The 24,538-nt window shown below is 35.2% G+C and overlaps 2 protein-coding genes, 1 long non-coding RNA gene and 4 other non-coding genes across 8 annotated transcripts; 4 read left to right on the forward strand and 3 right to left on the reverse strand.

The window, feature by feature from the left end:
• Positions 1 to 15: 15 nt before the first annotated feature.
• LOC125048575 lies at positions 16 to 9,113 on the forward strand. 2 transcript variants are annotated; one of them, XR_007116844.1, is made up of 7 exons: positions 16 to 393; positions 1,079 to 1,227; positions 2,102 to 5,215; positions 6,199 to 6,364; positions 6,953 to 7,097; positions 7,600 to 7,653; positions 8,362 to 9,113. It is a non-coding gene; the product is annotated as an uncharacterized LOC125048575 (long non-coding RNA). The 2 variants fall into 2 exon arrangements; XR_007116843.1 differs by lacking the exons at positions 16 to 393; positions 1,079 to 1,227 and having other exon boundaries at positions 1,258 to 5,215.
• LOC125048572 lies at positions 5,960 to 16,665 on the reverse strand. The gene is made up of 10 exons (XM_047647312.1): positions 16,089 to 16,665; positions 10,618 to 10,774; positions 10,255 to 10,417; positions 8,865 to 8,998; positions 8,446 to 8,605; positions 8,147 to 8,273; positions 7,556 to 7,633; positions 6,956 to 7,073; positions 6,426 to 6,598; positions 5,960 to 6,345 (listed from the first exon to the last, which is right to left on the reverse strand). The coding sequence occupies exons 1-10, from the start codon at positions 16,262 to 16,264 to the stop codon at positions 6,168 to 6,170; spliced, it is 1,464 nt and encodes a 487-aa protein (XP_047503268.1). The 5' UTR covers positions 16,265 to 16,665; the 3' UTR covers positions 5,960 to 6,167.
• Positions 9,150 to 9,668, reverse strand: LOC125048573 (probable small nuclear ribonucleoprotein E). Its single transcript, XM_047647313.1, has one exon. The coding sequence runs from the start codon at positions 9,554 to 9,556 to the stop codon at positions 9,269 to 9,271; it is 288 nt and encodes a 95-aa protein (XP_047503269.1). The 5' UTR covers positions 9,557 to 9,668; the 3' UTR covers positions 9,150 to 9,268.
• Positions 10,141 to 10,212, reverse strand: Trnag-ucc. The gene has a single exon. It is a non-coding gene; the product is annotated as a tRNA-Gly (tRNA).
• On the forward strand, positions 16,008 to 16,079 carry Trnae-uuc. Its single transcript has one exon. It is a non-coding gene; the product is annotated as a tRNA-Glu (tRNA).
• Positions 16,666 to 16,821: 156 nt separating the features above from the next.
• On the forward strand, positions 16,822 to 16,895 carry Trnan-guu. Its single transcript has one exon. It is a non-coding gene; the product is annotated as a tRNA-Asn (tRNA).
• Positions 16,896 to 20,592: 3,697 nt separating this feature from the next.
• Trnag-ucc lies at positions 20,593 to 20,664 on the forward strand. The gene has a single exon. It is a non-coding gene; the product is annotated as a tRNA-Gly (tRNA).
• The last annotated feature ends 3,874 nt before the right edge of the window (positions 20,665 to 24,538 follow it).

The raw sequence follows: 24,538 nt of genomic DNA on the forward strand, positions 1-24,538 counted from the left end.
TTGGCGACACTAACTTCACTTCACTAAATTTAATAACTTAAATTGTTTGAATTGTATTTTTTATGTAATTATAAATAGGTTTATAGGATGTTGGATCTTTTAGTAAAACGTTGAGGAGCGGCGGGCGGGAGGAAGAAACACACTTATATGCATTGGTAACACTAAGTTCACTAGCCAGCACAAGTCTTTGAATGAGAAAACTTTGGCAATCAAAAATAATGTGGTGGATCGTTCCTTCTTCTGCTTGACAATGATTACATTGATTGTTTCAAACAATCCCAAGTCTTGCTAGGTGTGACGGCGCAATATTATGACCAAATCTCAATCTGTTTATTGTTGTAATGAAATCTCTACTTTCACTAGATTTCAATTTGTCATACCATGGTTTAACAGGTATGTTATCTTGGATACTTCCATACCACTTTCTTGGTCTTTCTTCCACATTTCTGTCCACAGAGTGTAAATGTTTTCCTTAATATTTAGAAAATAATCAGTAAAAGGAACGGAATACGGATACTGAGTCTGTAACGTCAATACTGTTTATAGCCTCACATGCAGGCAGCTTTGTCAGCTTTTTCATTGCCGGTTATGCCTTTATGTGAAGGCACCCACATAAAATATATATTTACATTCTTAAGATGATATTTAAACAATAGGTCAAAATATAGTTGGTTTTATATTTTACAGAAACATTACTTAGACTCTTTATCAGACTTAAAGAATCCGTTATTATTAAAAAGTATTTATAATTATTAATTACACTAATTTGCAGTAAAGCCTGATAAACGGCATAAGCCTCTGCAGTAAAAATGGATCAAGATCTATTCAAAACAAAGCTTTGAGAAAACTTGGCATTTGAATCATAAAAGGCTGCATGAACGTGATTATTTCCTTTGCTGCCATCAGTGTATATAGTGTAATATCTAATATTTTGTGACAAGAATTGCATCATATCAGCATTATTATTAATTGTACTTGAGATAGTATTTACTGAATGTGAAATGGAGTGATAGCTGCTAAAGTAACATGGCCAAAGGGACTGTTTTCTGGTCTTTTTATACTTATTATTTATTTCCAGATATATTGTGGACAAAGGTGTTGTATATTTATTAAGAAGACTTATTCCAGTTAATAATTAAGAAGGAGTAATGTCTAGGTGTGGTGCAATCTTTTTAACTATTTGCATACTATTAGAAGATAGTAATTTGAGACAGTACCTGTGTGCAAGTAAGAGTCGTCTTAATATTAATGGCATAACTTTTGTCTCAACTTCCATGGCCCTTATGGGAGTTGAGCACATTGCACCAGATATAATTCTCAAAGCCTTGTTCTGTAATAAATCAAGTTTATTTACATGTGGACTATTTAAATAAGCTAAGGAGCTATAATCAAAATGACTTCTGACAATCGATTTGTATATTAAAGATAGTATTTTGGGGTCTGCACCCCATGATACTCCAGCAAGACATTTCATAATATTAAGACCTCTTAAAGCATTTTTGGAAATATGTTTAATATGTGTTTCAAAATTTAATTTCTGATCTATTACTATTCCTAAAAATTTCTTATTGGTTACCTTGTTTATAATTTCACCATTATAAATAACATTATAGATTGGTGTATCCTTGCTGAATATCATAACATTGCTCTTGGATGGGTTAATTTTTAAATGTAAAATGTCATTATAATAATAAAACAATTGGGATAAAGCTACATTAATACTGTCTGTTGCTACTTGTAAATTATAGTTACTACTGTACAAAACGATGTCATCAGCAAATTGTAAAATATTTACATTATTGTTTACATTGTCTAAGAAGTTGCAAATTTCACTAGTATAAATATTATACAATAAAGGGGATAAGGTAGCACCTTGCATTGTGCCTCTCGAGGCAGATTTTGGACCATATAGTATATTATTGTGTTTTACATACACTGTCCTTTCATTTAAGAAGTTATATATCCATTTACAGAGTTGTCCCGGTATTGCCAGCCCTGACATAACTTTCACAAGTATACCAGGATCTATACTGTCAAAGGCACCTTGAACATCAAGGAATATACAAACAGTATGTAAATTATTTTCCTTCCCATGTTTCAGATCAGATATTAAAGAGATGAAACTATCAGCACAGCTTCGCCCTCGTCTAAAGCCATATTGGACATTGGGAATGATGTGATTAGCTTCAACATACCAGTCAAGATGGACTTTTAACATTGATTCAAAAATTTTGCCAAGACATGAAGATAAAGATATTGGTCTATATGAGCTAGCAAATTCTGGTGCTTTGTCTGGTTTAAGTATTGGAATAACACACTGTGTTTTCCATGCCTGTGGAATATAGTTGTTAAGCCAAAGAAGATTGAGAATGTCTAGAAATATTTTTTGAGCCGATTCATCCAAATTTTTAATCAATAGATAAGGGTAGTCATCCATACCAGGTGTTGTATTACGTCTAGATTGTAAACTTATTGCAAATTCTGACCAAGTAAAGGGTTCAAGTAAAAATTTAGAATTTTGATTGTCATTGTTTAAGTTAAAATAAATATTCAGGTTACTAGTCTCACTTAAATTACTATTATCTGTTATGTTATCTAAAAAGGTTGGTATGAATTCATCTCTACATGACTTTTAACACGTTTAAAGATTTTAAGTAAATTCCAAATCTTACTAATGGGTGTTGTTCTACTGAAAGTATTAGTTAGATTATTCCAACCAATTTTTTTCTGCTCTGCTATGGTTCTTTTTTCTGTGCATCCTTTCTTTTATAGTTAATATAATTCTCTATGGATGGTACATTTCTATATAATTTTAAAGCATTATAAGATGCAATGACACTTTGTTCACAAATATCATTCCACCAGGGTGTGGGCAATCTACTTTTGAAACTGTTTGATTTTGAAAGTTTAGGTATTGTCATAGTTATTAATGTATCCAAACAAGAGCAGAAAGCACTATAAGTTAATATAGGGTCATCAAAATTTATGATAAAATTATTGAAAACTGTTCTGGAAAGAGTGTTGTATTAAGTCCAATCTGCCTTTTTATATAAAAATCTGTCTACTGGTGAACCAATGTGATATTTATCAATAGTTAAGGATATTTCTGTTATTGTAGGGTAATGATAACTACCCATGGCATTGTCATGTACAGACCATTCACACATAGATGCAAGACTAGCACTGATGAAGCTAACATCAATAGCAGAAGGATTTCGTCTGGGTTGGTTGACAGTTGTAAAACTACCATCATTCAAAATGCATAAATCTAAGTCATCAATAATATTAAATAAGCTGTGGCCTCGACTCTTACTAGATAAACAACCAAATGCTATATGGTGAGCATTAAAGTCACCACTTACAAATATTGGTTTTGGAAGATTATTAATTATACTATGTAATCTATTTAATCTGATATGACGACTAGTAGGTGGACAGTAAACACAAAGAACAGTCAAACTACCGCTTACTGTTGATAGATTCAGAGCAGCAGTTTGAATGTCCTCATAGAATCTAGTGTTAATAATATTGTACTTGAGGTATGGTTTAATTAATATTGCCACACCATTATGACTATTCTTTGAATTTTTATTATAAATATTGTAACCTGGTATTTTAAATGTGTTATCTTTGAACCACGTTTCGTTAAGTAGGCATATATCAATGTTTTGTTGTTTCAAGAATTGAATGAGCAGGGGTTTTTTACTATTGGCACTTTGAATGTTGTATAGCTTAGACTGTGTAGGACCTAGATCCATTATTTTAGATTTTTAATTAAGATATCCCTAATTATTTTCACTGTAGTAGGTGAATTATCACCCTTATTGCCTAGCTCCACCAATGTCTGAACAAGGGCCATAAGTACATCATTGTTAGAGACAATTTCATTTTTAATGTCTTGTTGTTTATTTACATTATCTATATGATTATTTACAGAATTATATACAGGCTTATTTACAGATTTATATACAGATTTATTTACATTATTATATACAGGTGTTTTTGATGTTGGTAGTGGTGGAAAGTCATTGTCATTTATTTGTTTAGTTAAGGTAGCACTTGCATAAGTAATTTTAGTCTTTTTTTCCATAATTTTCTTCATTTTAATTGGACATATTTTTGAAATAGCTAGATGAGGTCCGCTGCAATTAACACAACAGATTTCAGTTGGCTTGTCGCATTCCTTATATAAGTGCTCACCTCCACAAACTGAACATTTTTGTTTACCGTTACAGATTTTTGCTGAATGGTTAAACTTGAAACATTTGAAACATTGCCGTAACGGTGGTATATAATCAAAAACTCTATAAGAGAATAAATCATATTAAATATTGTCTGGTAGAATATTGGATAGAAATGTGATGCTTACAGTTTGTAAAGGAACATATTCATGACCAACTTTTTTTGTGAATCTTCTGATTGCAATAATTTCATAAATTGACGTTAGCCTACTGTACAACTCTTTATTTGAAATGTTAGTGGGAACGAATCTTATGATTCCTGTCTTTTCTATCTGCGTAGCAGGAATGGAAGCTTTCATGTCGTATTTTTTTAAGAATGATGCATTGTTGATAAAGTTATTTGCCGTATTATATTGTTTAAATATAACTGCAATTTTACTGGCATTCACTCTTTGAATTGCCGTCACACCTTTAATTTCAGTTGAAAAAATGTGATTTAAGTATATGGGGCTCTTGTTGCCCAGTCTATCCTTATTGGTAGATTCAACAAATACTTTAAAGTCAGTATTAACTGAGTTTTCGGGATAAAGTCTTTTATAATTAGGTTTGAAAAACGGTAAATAGGAGTCTTTTCGCTCACCGCCACCGCCAACTCTATTGTCCTCCTTGAAGTCACCACCACGATCCTCCACGCGAGGACGTTTATTTGAGGTGGGCGGGTTATCCCCGCCCCCCTCGTTACCCTCCATTTCCAACAGACACCACCTCTAAATTCTGATATTTACACTAAATTTTAAACTAAAATAACTAAAATTTAAAATAAAATTAATAAAAACTTAAAATGTACGCGCGCTCTTTTTGGAGTTCCCGCCCAAAAAAAAACTTAATCCCGATCTATGTCGCCTTCTCTCTTTATGACTGCTGTTTCCGCAGATGTAAGCCCTATGTTTCTCTTGATGATGTAATCTACATATTAGTGTCAATTTTAATTTGATGATTTTACATACAAGTTACCATATTTTCTCTGTACAAATGTAATTAAACTTAACTATAATATAATTAAATACATATTTTAATTTAATGTGGCTGTCATATTAATTTAAGGGCTATGGTTGAAAAAAACTAATCAAATTACGAATCAAATACTTAATCCCATGTCACTTGCTCAGAATAGATTTCATAATTCATGCGTAGTCAGTTGCATGAAATCTATTTTTTTTTAATATTATGGCAATAGTTTTAACTTTATGCCAGTTTCAATGAAATCTATTCCAGGCAAAGCTTATTTAAACATAATAAAACGAGATTTTTGATGACCAATCCCTTTCCGAGCGGCTTGATCCTTTGGCGTTGCGTAGAGATGTGGGGTCACTCTGCATCTTCTACCGCATTTACCATGGAGAGTGTTCAGAGGAGTTGTTCGGATTAATACCTGCAGCTGAGTTTCGTCATCGGACGTCGAGGCAGAGTACGAAATTCCACCCGTATCACCTCGACGTCCGCCGTTCCACAACTGAGCGTTTTTCAAGGCAGTTTTTGCCGCGCACCACCACTTTGTGGAACCAGCTGCCCATTGAGGTATTTCCGAACCAATTCGACTTAGGGTCCTTCAAGAAAAGAGCGTGCCGATTCCTGAAAGGCCGGCAACGCACTCGCGAGCCCTCTGGCATTGAGAGTGTCCATGGGCGGCGTTATCACTTAACATCAGGTAAGCCTCCTGCCCGTTTGCCCCGTTTTATAAAAAAAAAAAAAGATAATTATTGTATATATTTTTAAAAACCCTTTATTTGTTTGTAACAGTATAAAGATACTTATTGAATTTAATATGAAATTAGATACTCCAAATTGAATCATCATTAAAATGATATATAAAATAAAAATACTTTTTATTCAGCAATTTCGTATGTAAAACTTTTATTCTAAATGTGTACAGAATATAACAATAAATCAAAATTTATATTTTATGTATATATATGAAAAACACAGTTAATTATGTTTAATAGTGAATATTTCGTAGTCCCGAACGGTGAAGATGTACTCAGGTGTTAGAGAGGCTGGGGACAACGAATCGCCGTAAGAGTGGAGGTTGCTGTAGCTCTCTGAATTTGTATTGCAATTATTAGAGATCAGTAAGTCTGCTCCGGCGCCAAATATTGGTCCGCATCTGTCGACAGTACATGAAAGTAAGATTTTAAACTTAAAGCTAAACATCTCATATGCCCTTAAAAGAATAATGATACATACTCTGGATGGTAGCAGAGCGCAAACGCCTTCTTGGTGAGCGTATACAGCGCGGGTGGGTCGGTGAGAGCGAAGAGGAGCCCCCTCTCCGCGGGAATGTATCCTCCTGCACCACCCCCAGCCCCACTCGCCCACCCCGTCTCGCACCAACCACCTATCACCGGCCCCCGAGACAACTGAAACATTGCTTTAGATAATAATAAATCATATTAAAATTTTCTTTTAAATTTTATTATTTATGACTGTCCTATTATGCCTGCTGATATTTGTTAATGTTACTTTTATTTAAATTTTACTAAACTTCGGCTTTCGGCAGTAAAGAAAGTACTTAACCGCGGTTTCACCGGGGATAGAAAATGAATTAAGGTTATTAAAAACAAAGCATGTCTAAGACTGAAATATTGACAGTGTGTCTCAAGCAACTTGCCTATGAAGAAAAATGATCTAGTAAACGACACAGGTTGTAGTTCCAATAGCTATTTATTCATTTTGTAGTTTTGAGTGTAAAATAAAACTTAATAAATTTCTAGTACTTGTACGAGTAATAAGACAGGTGATATTCCATCACAATGTGAATGAAAAGCTTGCGCAGAAAAGCCATGTGTTGAAGCCCTGAAGACCAGCCTCCAACACTGCTTTGGTGTTCCACACCTGTAATAAATTTATAAGTCATAGGTATGTATAATAAACATAGTAACAAAACTTAAGAAAACCAGTTGGTGTGATTATTTATTTTAATAACAATAATTGTTTCTTAAGCAACCGAGTCAGTCGCTAATTTGTTGTTACTAAGGGACTTTTCCAACCAATTTAATTTGTTTAGCTTTTAGACTTAAGTTTTGGAGTCCATGGCTTTGAATACTTAATTAATACCTATTTTCCTTCTAAATAATTTGTATCTATTTTTGAATTTTACAAGTCTTGCCATTAAACAAGATATGTTATGAGAAGTATTAATACAATTTCTGTTCTATTTGAACATCTGCAGTCAATTAACTAGCTTATTAGAAAAAAATACCAACTCCATCTTCTATAAAGAATCATGTCAAGTAATAATAATAATACTGTAAACAATTATTGTGCTATTGTTTAATATACCTACAGCTATAAAGTACAAGGTTAATAATTATTACCAACTGTTAATTACTGTTTGGAAACCACTTTTGTCTTGTTGTAGGATGACAGATCCGGCAAACATATTTACAGCAAGCCTGAAAATTCAAAATAATAGGTATGTAGTTCATGATTTGACTGAACAGTTCGTCTACATAATTAAGAGAAAACAAAAAAATTCGCTTTTATTTAAAATCGGCAACAAATCTAAATTTAACGTCTTCTTTATTCTATTTCTTTCATTGGAAACTAGTCTTGTATTAAATAGGCGGCCTATCCGCGTCTTACTTGTCATATGCAGTGCAGTACTCAGTGTACAGTATAAACTAGCCATTAATGAAATGTAAAACGCCAAAAAGTAAAGTTGCGAACTTCTGGGAATGTATAGAGTTGACTAACTGGTTGACTGCAACGTCGGCTTTATCTAGTTCTGTAAGTTATTTACTCGATAAGTGATTTCGCCGCCCATGGGCACTCACTCACAAGTGCGATGACGGTCTTGGATTTGGTACGCTTTGTTATAATACAATATAAGCTGATTGTAGAAGTTGAACAAACAATACTCTGTTTTATCGTCAATTGTGATATGTGTGAGTAGATATAGGCTATACCTGGGTTGAGTGAGTTTGTCGGGATCTGCACGGGCTGCGTGGAGTGCCGCACGTCGGTAACGCTCTAAGGAGAGTTCCATCGGCACCGCACCAGTTGGCTCTACTTCTTCCGCAAACACTGCACTATCTAAAATAATTCCGTAATAGAACTAGCTGCATATGAAATGACATAATTAACTTTTTTTTAACAATACTTACTAAAATACATGTTTAAGGTTTATAGAGAAGAGAAGAAGAGATTTGCAAGTTGTGAATCATTGAAATAAAGTGAATCAGCTATAAATTCAAACATGCCTAACCAATAAGCAGGAGCCGTATGTGGTGCATTAGTGGTGCAAGATGGTGACACACTCTTGCTCGTTCTTCTTCTGTCCAGTGTGCAGTTGGTTGTGTCACTCCAGCACGTTGTTTGGCCCAAGCTAGACCACAACGCCAAACTTCTTCTTCCTCTAAACACAACTGACACAGAATTTAATGTACACATCATAATTTCTTAAGGAAATATTGTTGTAGGACATTATCTGTACGAGAACCCTAATCTACAAAAGCAGTTTGAAGAAAGTTGATTAGAACAAGTTTCTACTTTATTTTATTATTATATTTATAAGGTCAAGGTAAATACAAAATTGTCAACTTTTTATCCTATTACAACAGATGTGAGGTAGTGACATAGGCATATATTTGCTAGTCTTTGTAGAAATCATAATATATTACTTACAAAATCCGAGGAGATGAGTTTTACAAGTGCTTCTTTAGGCAGATTGAGAAATGCATTTGTCTTGACACACTCCGCTGCATTATCACCAATAAATGCTATGCACCTCTCCATAAATGATGATGCACTCTTACCACCTTGCCCAAAATAATTCAATCTTAATATCAAATCAATTTATCGGAGCTATTATGTAAAGTAGCACAGTAAATCTTAATGTAATAATTTGTTTTGGTGATTAAAACTGGGATTTGAATATATAGTAGTTTTTGATAATAAAATAAAAGCCGATTTGGTTAAGGTACTTATATTTAATTATAAAATAACACAAGTTCTGAGAGTAAGTTCACCATAACTGTATTACTTCAATTTATTTAGACCTAGGAATGTCCATCACTTATAACCTAAGTTCATCCAGACGGAGTCGGATTCACGTTTTGTATCAAAGTTATATTATCTCCCTTCATCATAATACGTCCAATTTGTTTTCGATTCTTAGTCTTCATGTGAACTTCTTCGGCTTCGTCAAGTACAATGTTCATGTATTCATCAAAACCAACAATGTGACCCTCCACTCTCAGGTTTACGTTTTCGTACAGCCAAATTTGTACACGACTCCTGTTTTGTAGATATCTGAAGATAAGGTTGATGGGCTGCACCATCACTTTTTGAACTTTTGGTGGGCCTTTGTACGCCATTTCGTTAATTTATTTAATACTTATTTACTTGAACTCTGAAGAAAGCTGTAATTTACGCGAACCGGCGTCTATTTTGTGAATTCCGTTCACCGTTGTCTACAGCTAATGTCTATTGTCTATACTTTTACTTACTCTACAGAGTACAGACTACAGACTATACAAGACTAACTGTCATTGGTAATGGTATACAATATCGCGTGGGTTTAACGTTTTGACACTTAACAAGAAGAAATATATACTCCGCAAAATTATTATACGCCGAATCTGAACAATTGTCAACGCTCAAGTCGAATGTCAAACTTATGAAGCTCGCAGAAAAATGGAAACAATTTTTTCTTTGGGATACTAATATATTCTAGTTTCAACAACACGCAAAAATATTTTTTTTATATATTATTCGTATATATGTATCTTATTTTTATTACTTGACAAGTTCTGTGTATGTCGGCATATTTTACAAAATTAATAATAATTCAATATTAATATTATACCGAATCGAGTTAATATTGAAGTATTTATAAAACATTTTTGATGAGCAAAGCGAAAGGGCTTTAATATAATATTCTTTATAAGAATAAAAAGTGTGCGATGGCCGGGAATCGAACCCGGATCAACTGCTTGGAAGGCAACTATGCTGACCATTACACCACCATCGCACTTATAGATGATATTGAAATTGATGTTTAGATGAGCCAAACCTGGTCGATCTTGAATTTCCAAAGCAGCTGCAAGTAAAGTGCAGGCACTTTCAACACTTAGAGTAGACGTGACGTGGTCTTCACAGGCCGCTCGCAAGTCCTCTACCCCGAGGTCCGCGGCTAACGTCATCATTTCAAATACTCTCGAATCTTGTAATAACAGCTTCACAGAGAATATTATATTACGTTATCTTTATGGCAAAAATCTCAAACTAAAGAAATGTATTAAATTTTAAAAGATTTGTAAGTATATGGCGCTATTTGGCGACAGATGGCGCTTAACCTTCAGTACCAAAATAAGGATGAAATTTAGAATACAATTGCGTTAGTTCTTTGTGAAGAATAAGATTAAAATATTAGCACCTTTCCAGTATAGACGTACTGAATAAACAACCGAAACGTTTCCGGTTGAACGTGTGACATCCGCACGGGCGTGGGTTGCGCTCCCACAGATGGCGTCACTGTGCACCCTGGGATGCGACACACCTCGCCGCGCTTTGTGTTCTGGAAACTTTTGCATCTGCACAAAACAAAACAAGAGTTAATGAAAACAGAGTCGAGTACTTTTAATTATTGCTTTACTTTAATAGAAGTTGCAAACATGGCAGGACTAAGCCATTGTTATCGCTTCAGCATTATGTTATAGAGCTAGGAATTCTAAAAGTAGAAAATATCGTAGCGGATGTTGAGTTTTATGCTATTGCTATGTTGCAACCAGTGTATTTAACTTTAAATTGACAAATTATTTACTTTTAATTATTATCCAGAATATAGGTGGTACCTGTATCCTGCTTTAGTAATTATAAACTCAAATCTGATGCACCGTGAGAACGCTTAAGAAGTTTTACAGCAATTTTAATCATGTAATAAAGAATCGATAAACGGTTCGCTAAGCGGACCCTGAACGCTTATTAACTATTTATAAGAGTTGTAAGTTAAGCAAAGGTAGTCGTCGTGGTAGCGAGTGGTTTAATCGATGGGACATTTTATTTAATCGTTTGTTTTGTCTTAACAGTGCTTTACTAGTATTGTTGTACAAAATGTAGTGAAGATAGGCGTCCAAATTATTAGAGTTATTAGAGATGAACACGATAAACATCAGGGATTACTGGTGTTGATCACCAGATTCATGTCGTTAATCACACGGCGCGTAATTAATTCGCGGTTCGTCGTCTCCGATGACGCCCAAATATCCGACATTGTCCATTAATCTTCCTCACTTCTTTCCGGTACTTCAGCATCGATAATGTAAAACGTTAAACATTCAATTAGATAAATCGGCTGCAGCACTAAACCCTCAAATTTTTCACATAGTCCAGTAGAGTATTAGACACTTCAAATTACATATGTATTTGTAATTTTAAGGAGCTATATATTGGTAATCTTATTTCGTCAAATCAAATTATTCTTTACTCTATGAAAGGGTCTTGCTTCGTCCATAAACACGACTAGGCGATTTTGTAAATGTAAGTAAGTTTACATATTATGTCTTGGCTTGCCCTAACGGAAGGCTTTTATTGTTTTTATATAATACTAGCTGACCCGGCTAACTTCGTTCCGCCTTAATAATAATATCGTTGTTACTTTAGTTAAACTTATTTTAGGATTTCATTAAGGTGATAACTTTTTTGCAAATAGAGAAATGTTTTATTGCTTGCCATTGCAAAAGAAGAATGGCAGTTTTACACATTAGGCCTCTTCTCTCTATCGCCAATATTGCGATACTGCATGTTAAAGCACTTTCTGCTTTACAACATTTTTTGATGAGGTAACACATGTTTTCGATCAAGATCAAAGCCTGGTTATGCATCTCCTCATTTACCTCAAGTTCGGAATTTCTTGAAGTGACACGAATTCGACGTAAAATGATGCGTAGTTTTGTCAACAAATGTCACCACATGCCGTGTGCATTCGTAAAATTAATTAATTTATTTATTGTTATTCGATAACTTATCCGATATTTTATTACTTATTCTGCTATTCGGAGTGGAGAAAAATCCATCAAAAAAGACATAACTAACATCGGTCCAGCCGATCTCGAGTTATAAGTGTTGTAACAAACACGACTTTCTTTTATATAAGTAAATATAGATATAGATATAGATATTAAGCATTTATGAATAGACTCATTAACTTATCGTGAATTGACGAAATATTTAGTGAAACTAAATTTCGAACCTCATTATCGTATGTCCTATAATAATCAGTCCTAGTTTGTTTACAAGTATTATTATAATATAACATAAAATGTGGATATTGTTATATAATATTGTGAATATATTATTATTATTTCAATTTGTTAGGTTACAATTTTTTATTTTAAACTGAATTTTTACATTCACTTGTGTTTTTTTTTTGATAAAGGTTAATGTGTTAGCAATTCTCATAATAATAATTTTGATCACTTCGTTATCGGAAATAATGAAAAAAATATTAGCTAAAAAGGAAATACGGACAAACATCTGAATATATCTAATAAAAACATAGACAAAAGATATTTAAAATTTTATCGGAACCAAAAGAAACTCTAGTAGTAGATAAACTACAATAATTATCACTTGTACACTACAATGAATCTTTTTCAGATTTATTTTACTTTAAAAAAAATTAATATGTAATGCGTAAAGACGAAAAATCTATATTTTACGTTATATGACTATGTTCATATTATTGTGATGACTATTGAAAATGACATGTATTTATGTTTTATGCAAAGTTTAAATGCGACACTTTGTTCCAATAATGAATCTGTCAGCGCGCGGTAAATCTCAGGGAAGGAAACGTCAAACTGACAAACTTTGCTCGACAACAGAGCACACACAAATGATGTGGCTTCGCGTATTGTTTTTGGTGCTGAATATTTGCTGTTACTAATTTACAAATCCTTCCATAATTGCCCGAATAGCCAACCATACACGGTGGTCATAGATATAAGGAAACCCTACGCCGCAATTTTTATCAAAAGTATATAATATTTTCAATAGATACAATATTACTTTTTCCATAAAATTGTTAAAGTTGTAACTTTACCACTATCAGGTGGAACATAATTTGTACTATGCTTTATAATGACCTTATAAATAGTTCTCAGCACAAGTGTCGGTAAGAAGATAATCAGTCAAGGATGCTCAAACACAATTTGTATCGGCGCCATGATTGATCACGTAATGTCCGCCACGTTTGGAAATGTCGCAACTCGTAGCCGGCTAACGATTAATGCATCGCCGTAGTCTGTGGTGTACAGCTTGGCGTTAGCAAACAGCCATTAATCAGGGCGCAGAGGCATCTTTCCCTTTTGCACTCTTTAATGTGCAAAAACGCTAAAATTACAATAGATTTCGTAGCTAACGACTACTTGAAAGATAACTAAAACTTTCACATCCTTTGTGAGTCGAATCTACAGACGTGGTGTCGCGTTCCACAAGAATTATTTCGCTAAATAGACTGATGACGCTAATTTAGTCGTCAGTGTTGCCAGCGCAAAGGCATCTATACTAGGAACATTCTAATTTCGCTCCATTCAAGTTGCCGTACAAATTACAGCCCGCACTGTAATGAACATTCAGCTTCCTTCAGCTTTCAGTCGAATGATATTGAAGAGTATTCATGATCGACGTTATTTTTCATCTTCTCATTATACGCTGCTAATGTCGAGCCAATCAGAGTTCTTATTTGTATATTTTCAGTCAATTTTTACACGCGAGGACTATTAAACTGTATTATAATTGCAAGATATTTAAACTGTATACTTTTACACCTCTACAAATATACACATGAGAAAATGATCTAAATTGAATTGTTTTTCTTAGCCTTAAAGTTAGTGCTTAATACTATGTTTAAATAAAATTAGTATGCGAAGTATTTTTACATCAACAATTTTATACTACATAATATATCGGGGAGGTATGAGTACCATTTTTACCGTATCATGCCGTAGCAGAAACTATGTATTGCATATAAAACAAAAGCTAAATAAGTATGTCGATAAATTAAACAAATTAAAAAAAATCTTCGAATAATAGTTAAAATAATTCAAGTTATAATGCGGTTGGGTTGTGTAATATTTTACAGCTAAAAGTAACAAAACACGGAAATAGTAGTCGAGATTGCGCTATTTGCTCGGAGGAAATAAAATGTTCAAGGCGGAGATTTTATTGAACGTGGCGAAAAGAACATTCGCAGAATTGTCAATTTACAAATTTTCATTTCTTTGACTTTTATTTGTTTACACAAAATATTTTCTGACTGTTAGAGCTAAGAATTTTATGCGGTGACGAGTACTGGCTTCTACCAAATTATCCGTCGGACATCGACGTACCTATGTCTTTTATAGTGATACAGCAAAGTCAAAAGACTGAGTTTTACTACTTGTTGAAACTGGATTTACTGGATTTTACATGCAAGGGCCATACTTAGCGCTAGATCTCGACCCCCTTAAATCTTACGACCTGAGTCAGGGCGTGACTCTAGATCTTCGAGCCCTTCAGTTGCAATTAAATAAGTAGGTATAATAAGGCTTGTTCTACTTTCCGCGGTTTACACTGCAGTTTTATCAAAATCGGATCCTGAAAGACGAATACACTCTGCAGGCTTTATGGCAGCGGTAAGTAACTAGGTGCGAGTGCAATTACAAGCATTTGCATTTGTGCAAATATACAATCTATTAGTTGCTGCAATCGTGAACTTTAAGTCATTTAAAACAGATTATAAAACCCACTGAGGTGACCAAGTCAAGATCGTCTTTCTGTGCTGTAAAGAAAGAATTAAATAAATTTTAGATATATATGTGAAACAGAAATTGTCATATAAGCTACTCTTATAATTTAAAGCAATATCTAATAAAACTCATATCAGTTATGCTTAGAATTTTTCTTTGATTCTCTGTTCGAAGTTTTGGAAGAAATGTAATAAATTACAGAAAATTATAAGACAGCACTTGTAATACATCACGGTCAGTATCCGCGAGCTCAATATAAAGGTTTTCTTCACAAATACGAAGTGAGCGGGATAACTTTTTGCATAACTTGTCTAAGTTTCGGCACTTCTTCAACCGCCACATGTTACTGGACGGTATTCTCATGCAAATTTAATGCGAACGCCTCTTCTGATACGATTTCGGACCCCATTTTCCTTTAGAATATTTTATAACTGGTGTGACGCGAAAAGGACACACTTTAGTATTTAAGTGTATTGACTACATTAGAGATATTTTACGAACTGGTAATAGGAGCTAAAACATTTGGCATTACGCCCTCTATGGTGTGATCTGTATATTAATTATTGAAACTAAATGAAGATGGCGTTAGTTATACGTCGAAACGTAATACGTAAAGGAGGTCGCGTGTTTTTCGCGAAACAAAGCATTGAATAATTAATACGAAGATGAATACATAATTAATAAATGTACCTCTTACATAATTAGCAAAGTTGAGGTGCGCTTCATTAGGCAAATTATAAGTTTCGCCGTCAGAGAGTCGATTCATTTGCATTTGAAACACAACGCCGCCATTACCGTGCATTCGTGGGGCGATAATATTTTTTTACATTTAGTTACTTTACATTTTAGTTGAAACATTAATATAACAACGTAGCAATCAAATTTAACTACACATAAATAATAGTAGTTTTTTATAATTATTTTTACATTTATGAAAAATAGTAATTCTGTAAAATTACTTATAATATAAATAATTATATTAAAAATAACATCCTCGAAAATCGTTATAATAATATATTTCAACCAAATTTGTATATCCCGTATGGTCTAGTGGCTAGGATACCTGGCTTTCACCCAGGAGGCTCGGGTTCGATTCCCGGTACGGGAATTTTTTTACCTGGCTATCAGTATTATTTTGTGTGCGAAGACCTTTTCTTCCGAAGTTCCCAATATAAATACGATATCTGCTGAGTCTTGATCTTCAGATAGTCTCTGCAGATCACGCAGCAACCCTGGCAGGCCAGCCCTCTCAACTGAAGCTGTGCAACAGGTCCCCGTCACTCTGTTCGCCATTTCTACTAAACTAGATCCCTTTCTCTTCGCAGATTATTAGAGCAAATGTGTTCAACTTTCAGAATAATTCCCCTTTTTGCTCACTCACTTATAATAAACCGCTGTATATTTTATAGGCAAAGTTGTTACCAAACAAAAACAACAAGCGTCGTATCGTTATAAAATCACTTTTTATCACTCACACTTATTCAAACGGATGCCGTGCACTTCATTCATTACTAGAGACACACATTGATAGTACTATGTAAATTATTCTAGGTATTTACTCAATTATTCACTACAAACTCAACTTGTCAACATAACCTTAATAGTAAGCTTTACACAAATAACTAACAAATTCCATCCAACTTCACACCGTAGATTTGTCTTGAGATTTCTAACCAACTTCGGTACACAATACGGGTGTTTTTTGCTGGATTTTGTGTCGGAGGTTTTGAGCCAGTTATAAAAGCTTGAAACAGGTTTACGCGTAATGAAATCAAAATATATTGCTATCTCTGTCAAGCTTGAATTGTAGTTAAAACTTGTAATGTTAAATTTGAGTCTAGTGTTCACATGCCTCCGTGGCGCAATTGGCTAGCGCGTTCGGCTGTTAACCGAAAGGTTGGTGGTTCGAGCCCACCCGGGGGCGACTCTTTTATCAATTTTAAACGCGAAACTATAAAGTTGTTTTTTATTGTAATTAAAATTTACTTTACACTATAGTTTTTTTTACTTGCGCAATATAGATCATAATATATATATATATATATACTCGAAATTAGATGAAGTTGCGAATCCAACATTTGAAATGTTGGATTTGACGTGGTCTCAGGAAGTGCGGAGTGACACTTCGGAAATTGCAGGCCTAGGAGAGGCTCGCACGTTATCTGACCGGAGCGGAGTGTGGTGACGGCATGTTGCGTTAATTTCGCAATACGCCGGATTTTGAGGCTTTGCTGCAGTCTGCACATTTGTGCGGAATATATTCTGTGGAGCATTGCATAGCATTTAAGGCCCTGGCGTTTATCCTATACCTATAATTATGGGAATCAAAATGAATGCTCTCTTGATTGTTCGGAGATATCCTAACATGAATGTCATGACATTAAAACATTTGCAAAGAAATAACCCGATTGTACAAATTCGCTTACTAAATGTGTTATAAAAACAATTCGCACACAAGGCGCAGCTACGGCGTAGTGTAAACAAAAGCGGAGTAATATTTCTTGATGAAAGTGGCTCAAAGCTATTAGAACACCTTTGAATTGGCTAGTATGAAGTTAATGGGCAATTGGGGCCGCTCAATGAGCTTCACTTGCTACACCTGTAAGGCGTTGACACACCCAACACGCTTTTCAAAAGGTTTGTGTGTTGACGGGGAAAGTTTATATAAATTATATTGTTCCTTTATTTCCTCTAAAAGGCTACCGTTTGAGCGATCACCATATATTTGTAGACTGATGATTTTCGTTACCATCTATTGTTCATTACTTAAAATAGTAAATAAGTAATAATACAATTTGTTTTTCTCAAGTCACGATTGAACCCGACTATGTATTTGCGTGTTGTTCCCACGAGAATGTATGTGCTCCTATTTCACCATGCCTCCTGCTGATAGAGGACAAATCTTTGTTTTTAATTTGTTTTATTATTATTTATTACTTAAGATGTCATGTGGAACATGGTGTAATGGTTGCAGCTCCTTACAAACGTTGTGTAAAACAAAAAACTTGGCGATTAAAAAGAGTGGCGGAGATTTTATTGCCAGTTCTTCATTTCCGTTCTACGCCCTTGATTTGAGAACTGGCAGTAAATGTAAAATTAGAAGCAATTAATGTATATTTCTTTTTTGACGTTCATAAGTGTACATTTTGTTACCTATATGAATAAATGATTTTGACTTTTGAACACAAATATTGTTCAGAACCAGTCGTTGCGTAGCATCGTGTGCCCCGGCCTTATTTATATAGTAGAGCAATCATAATTTAAGTGTGTTTGTTTGCTCAGATGTATTGATGGGCTGAAGCAGCGCTGATAGTTATAAACGGCGATCTGGTTTTCGTGCACGTCACCATACATTAGTTCTACCGTGTGTCGGTATAATTCTCTCACTGTCGGAGCTCGCCGATGACGCGCTAATGGCGTCCTGCGCCTTTTAATTGCTTTCCGTTTAACTATTTATGGTTCAAGGTTAACGCTATCTTGATAAGTAAGCTGCTTCTAAGGTAACTGAATATTATCTCCAAAGCTTTAGTGATGTTTTTTATTTAATAAATTTCTTATTTAGTCACAGAAGTGGCACTAGCCTGTAGTGTGGAGTTATGTGTTTGGGAAATCGTAGCTCGAGATAAGAATAATTTGAAGGAAGTTGATTTAAGGCGAATTTGTATTTGATAATGTCTGTTATCGGAACACGTGTAAGTAAACAGCAGAGGTAACGCCGCAGGAAATAATCCGGCTATTGAGTGGCGAGCCGGGGATTATCGCGAACAAACATACGCTCTATCGTATGCTTGACAGTGATTGATTCTCTGTTTGCTCAAATAAACGGATAAATTAATAGAATACGTGCTTTATGTAGTATCGGCTCCTGCCGCACCTGTGTACCCCGACAACTTTTCACTATCGTACTATTTGTAATAAGCTAGTTAATATGCTTTTCATGTGTATTGATACCGGTTGTGGCATAACCCTAGATGCAGAAAATTCACAAAATAATAAATTGATTAGAATCACAATACAATCAAATTAAACCAACTACAATGAAAGCTGACTGAGGGCCGGCGCACTTCGTGATCGAGGCACAAAAGAATTAATTATAACATGGGGACTGCTGATGCTCCAAGAGGTATCACAAATTAATATTATTGGCTTTTACCTCGACAACTTATTTCCAAAGCCGGTACACTGAAAATGTTTAGACCGGGCCAGTTAGAAACATTGCTAATGAAACTTTTTTTAATGTCATTTTTAGAACTCTTTGGTAACCTAATGTATTCATTTGTCATTTGTTTTTGTGAATTGGCGGCAAATCTAAAACTCTTGTTACACGTGAAAATTAACCTAACGCGAGAAAATTTTCAGTAAATGATTTATTATGACTATCGTTGTGGGCTTACTCAACAACAAAGCTATGATATGCTGCGATTAGTATTTCTTTATGAAGCCTTATCTCGTGCCGCTATTTACAATTGGCTTAACGAGTTTAAGCGTGGACGTAGCAATCTCAATGATGATCCGCGTGAGGGACGTCCTTTAACAGCAACTACTGAAGATGACATCAGTGCTGTGCGACGCATGATAGAGGAAGATAAGAGAGTGACCTATTAGCAGATACGGGCAAGCCTAGGCATTGGTATGAGTCAAGTTCAAACCATATAACACGAATATTTAGGCGTCAGGAAGCTTTGAACCAGATTCCATCGAATGCGATGATGGACGAGGAACGGAGATTACTTCGAAAACAATAAAAGTCTTGGCAACTTTCTACATTAAGCCGTTTTTCATTTTCTAAACTTTTCAGTCTACTAAGTATACAAATATCGTCATATTAGATGAAAAGGCGTTAAACATCGCGGCTGCGTGGGTGGGAAAAAGTCCGAATTCAGTGTCAATTGTAAAGTTAACCGGTGTGTCGCGCTCGTCTCGAGTTGGGCCCTTCCCTTTGAGTTTCAGATCAAAGAACGCGCGCTTCTATTAGCTCTGATTACGGCGCGCACTCGAGATGCTGCGGTCCACAGTCGACCGTAGGCGCAGAGGATCAAATGTTTGCAAAATTGTAAGACGCAACTTCTTCTTTGGTTTTCCTAATTATTTCTTAGATTTATGTTTTAGAGTTACATTTTGTGTCGATGAATTGACTGATGATTAAATGACTTATATAAATTTTGTAGTAACTCAAAGCTGGCCTGTTGTATGTATTTGACATTACCGTGTGATGTCACTGAGGCGGGTGCGTGCGCTGTGGCCCTCTCCCGTCGGCATTGTCTGTCTAGGTATGCGCCGGTAGGTAGGCGGCCGCGGGTTAAGATGACTCTAGAGCCGGTGCAACTTTAATTAGCCCGCTATTTACTGTCATATGAACTTTTACCAACCTCTATTGTGCTCTCTAGTGTTCTTACTTTGTCGCGTTTTTACATAAAATAGCGTTTGAAATCTTCTAGTGCCGATGACGTCATTGACCTGAGAACTGCGTTTTAGTTGTTTTAATAACTAGTTATTCATTGAAATATAAAATTACTACTGCGCAGACATAAATTGAATAACAATGTTCATTACAAATATATTTTATTGTTATAAGATAAGTAGGTTGATAATAATGGCAATTTTCGCGTTCGGTGTACGCAGCGTCGGTGGTGTAATGGTCAGCATAGTTGCCTTCCAAGCAGTTGATCCGGGTTCGATTCCCGGCCGACGCACACTTTTTACTACTTTTTAGCTTATTTTTTAATTTCTTTTTACATTATTGACAAATCAGGTTTTCAGTTCCCATGACACCTTTTGCTCAAGATTCCAATACTATTAATTAAATAAACAATTGAATTTTTTTAAGTACAACAGTTCTTTTATTATTATTTATAACGCAACAATTAATGCCATTTTGAACACGGTGTCTATTTGTGGTATAGATAACTAGAGCACACAGTCGCAGCAATTAGAGGCAAATTGTGCGGAATGTGCTGCGCTCTGCCGGAAGTTGGGTTTTCTGTCAATATTAGCGAATATCCCCTAAATCGTCACCCTCTCACAATTACGATTTTAACTATTCGTAAATAGGGGCGAGATTTCATCACCGAACAATTAATAGTAGTCATTTAGGTCGCTCCATCCCAAGTTAATATTTCTTTTCCATCTCTTCAGCCCATAAAGGCTATTTAGCAAAACAATATTTATAATTAGTGATTTTCTTCCTGATTCCATCAATGCCAAGTAACAGTTGAACTAGTCAAAGGAATACCTACTCATTGGCTACGATGAAGGTCATAATACACTATTTGGACAACTTTACGCTTAAAAGCTTCCATATCTCTACATTAGCTCGGGATGAAAAGATTTGACATGTGTTAGCATAGAGACGATTTGTAAGACGGATGATATCTGTAGAACATTCAGATGGCAAACTGAGATAGTGCAAATGAGCTGAAAGGATCTAGGTCGCGAGTTCACAGCGAGCTATTCCGACTGAGAGTTGTCCTGTCGAATGAATGACCAACAAGTCGCTTTGCCAACAAAGACGTCTGATGCCCTGTGGACTCAATTCCTAGAAGGCGCTGGCCACTTGTATATATATAGAAAGATATGTACCCAATCTGTCAACAATAATACGCAGCGTGCATTCTTTTCATATTTCTGATTGCGTTTCAATAGCCACAGTCGTCTGAGAGCAATAAAAATATCGAGTTTTAACTTTAAATGGAATTTTCGAAATTATTTCACGAACGCACAGACTCTTTTTGACAATCGCGACCGGCTCAACTCACCGATAATAAGAATCACATCCAATTAATAATTTTCATCCGATCGGGTTACACTTCATCTGACAAAATAGATTTAATTGGATTGCTTTAACCTTTGACATTTGTCACGATTACCGTTATTATGTAATTTATGTTATATTAAGACTCTGAGATCGTTTCAAATCATATTTGTGTGAAATCTCTTTAAATAAATGTAAATTATACTAATAAAGTAAAAACCTTAAGAATAAATATAAACATTTCGTATTTTTCGTTCAGAATAAGTGTACGCTGTGGTTAATTTCTTGTTACAAACAACCCCAGTGAGCGTATTCCTACCTCCACTTTTCGAAGACTAGTTGATATGAGACCACGTTGCAATTGATGTTTAAAATACAATAAATAGTATAGCTTCTAGATAACCAAGAAGACTACAAAGAACAAAACAAGTCCATCTATAAGCTCTCAGGAAGACATTTCCCTGTTTCTTATTCACGGAGTCTCACAAAGGCGAGTCCTCTAATAGTCTACTTGAAGATATTGTCGTTAGAATGGGAACAGTTTCAGGAGGCTGCGGCCCTCAGTGCTCACGTATCAGCGGAGGCTCTCGCAGAGGCACCGCCGAGCACAAGTGACTTTCATTAGACAACGAGGCCGAAACAAAAACGAGTGTACGCAACAATTCGCCCTAACTACTTGAAGCTGCGACCCGCCCGCCCGCCGCCGCCGCCGCCCGCCCCGAGCGCGCTTAAAAGCCATTAAGCGGCCCTTTGATCTGCAGCGCGCGCGTTTTGATTGCGCTGCTTCGACTGCCCACTTAAAACTATTGCCCTGGTCTTTGAGCTTAGAGTTACATTTAAAAAAATATTTCCCTCACTTTTGATCAATTCTAAATATTTTTACTGATAGTTCAATTTTGTAAAAGGATCCGGCTGTAATAGAGCCGTTTTCACTTGGACTTGTTTTTAGTGAATTGGCGAATTTATCAAAAAACGCGTTTTATGCCATTGCATCATTGAGAGCGTTCTGTGATCGAATATTTTTATTTGAAATATTATGGTTTTGGTTGCGCTCCAACGAAATAAAACTGCAAGCACTCGATACTTCAGATTGCAGAGCACGTGTGCGTAATATTAGACATAACTAAATATCTAAAATAAATAAATAGAAAATATCTAAGCTTAAATAATAATATAAAACAGCATACCTTTGTCTACGCATGATATAGCTTGGTTCGTTAATATATAATTTAGGAAATCGTCGTTTGCAATAGCAGCAGGGTAGGACGAAAAAATATAAAATCAAGAAACTGTAGCTTCATCAGTAGCTTACGATCTAATATAACACAAATTGAAACGCGTCGCGGCTGCTTCATAGATTGACGAGTCAATCCGAGTACAAGTCAATAGGTGCAGTTAGAAACATCATAAAGTCAGTACTTAAAGTACAGATACATAAGCCCAAGAGATACAGTCACTCAAACAAACTGATATTACAAGTTGCTTATTGAGTTGGAAAACTATTTTCGCAGCGAACGAGAATTCAAAGGGAATTCATGATATCGACATCTCACAATTTACTGACTCTTTTGATTTGGTTAAAAAATGTTGAAAGGCTTGTTCGTTTACGTTATGTTTTGACTGGCTCCAGTCGAATGGCTCTGTTCACATTATATTCGCGTCTGGGGTATATTTATTTGCGAAGTGCTTCACTGGATTTTGAATTTTGTCGAAGATGTCATCACATTTCTCTTACTAACGACTACTAATATCTAATAATGCTAATAACATTTGAAAACAGTAAATAAATGCCTAAACCGTAATGACGTCAGTAATTCTATTGCAAAGCACACAATCCCTCTATAGGAATATTCGTGGGAACATCAAAAGCGCCGCGTATGATAACCTCGCGACTGCTCGTTGACGCGGAAATACTTCAAACATACTAAAAGAAGCTTTGTGAAGGAAAAAACGTTAAGAGCGACTCTCATTCGAGGGCCCTGCTTCTTTTAATACAGTTGCTGTTAACTATTGTACACTGTTGTTTACAGTAGGTATTTAATAATTATTATTATTACTTAAAAATCACTGAAACAAACCTGTGACCAATTACGAAATCCCATCTTATAGCGTAGCCTTTCATGGGCACTCGCTGGGGCACAAAAAGATATGATTGAATTTGAAACAAAACTGTCAATAATGACATTTTTTATCAGATCTCTGTCTTCATAGTCTCGTCTCTCAAAGTAAGGAGGCTATGCATGACGTGGCCCGGATATTGGGTTTGTAGATTACAAATTAAGCCATGCCTATAGGCCTAATTATTTCCCTTTCTAGTAGCTATCAACCCAAAAACCTCGATAACTTGGCTCTTCGTTTCTATGCTGAAGAAAGAACGCTTTGACAACAACTTGACTATTGCTAAGGAATCGCGAATGACGTCATAAGAAGGCTCATATTTGAGTGGAGACTTCACGAATCGAAAGTTCAGCTGAGAGTATACCAGTCGTTTTAGCGCTTATATTATTATATCTTTACATTATACTATATAAAAGGCCATACAGGGCATCGATTATTTTATATTATGTTCAATAAACAACATAAACTATCGTTGTTCTTAGTTTTACTCGGGTTATGTTAGACGCATTTTCATTTATATTTATACCTTTTTGTTAATTATATTTGTTAATAGTTACGTTCTCAGTTTATAACTTTATAGTGAGTGTTTTGTGCGTTTTTGTGAACTTTTGTGAGGCAAGGTATCAGTGTACGTCTAACTTCTCTTTGTTGGGAACAACTAATACAATTTCTCCAAATCCTTACGATTGACGATATTG

Source organism: Pieris napi, chromosome 4 (assembly GCF_905475465.1).
Source record: "Pieris napi chromosome 4, ilPieNapi1.2, whole genome shotgun sequence".
Classification (NCBI taxonomy): domain Eukaryota; kingdom Metazoa; phylum Arthropoda; class Insecta; order Lepidoptera; family Pieridae; genus Pieris; species Pieris napi.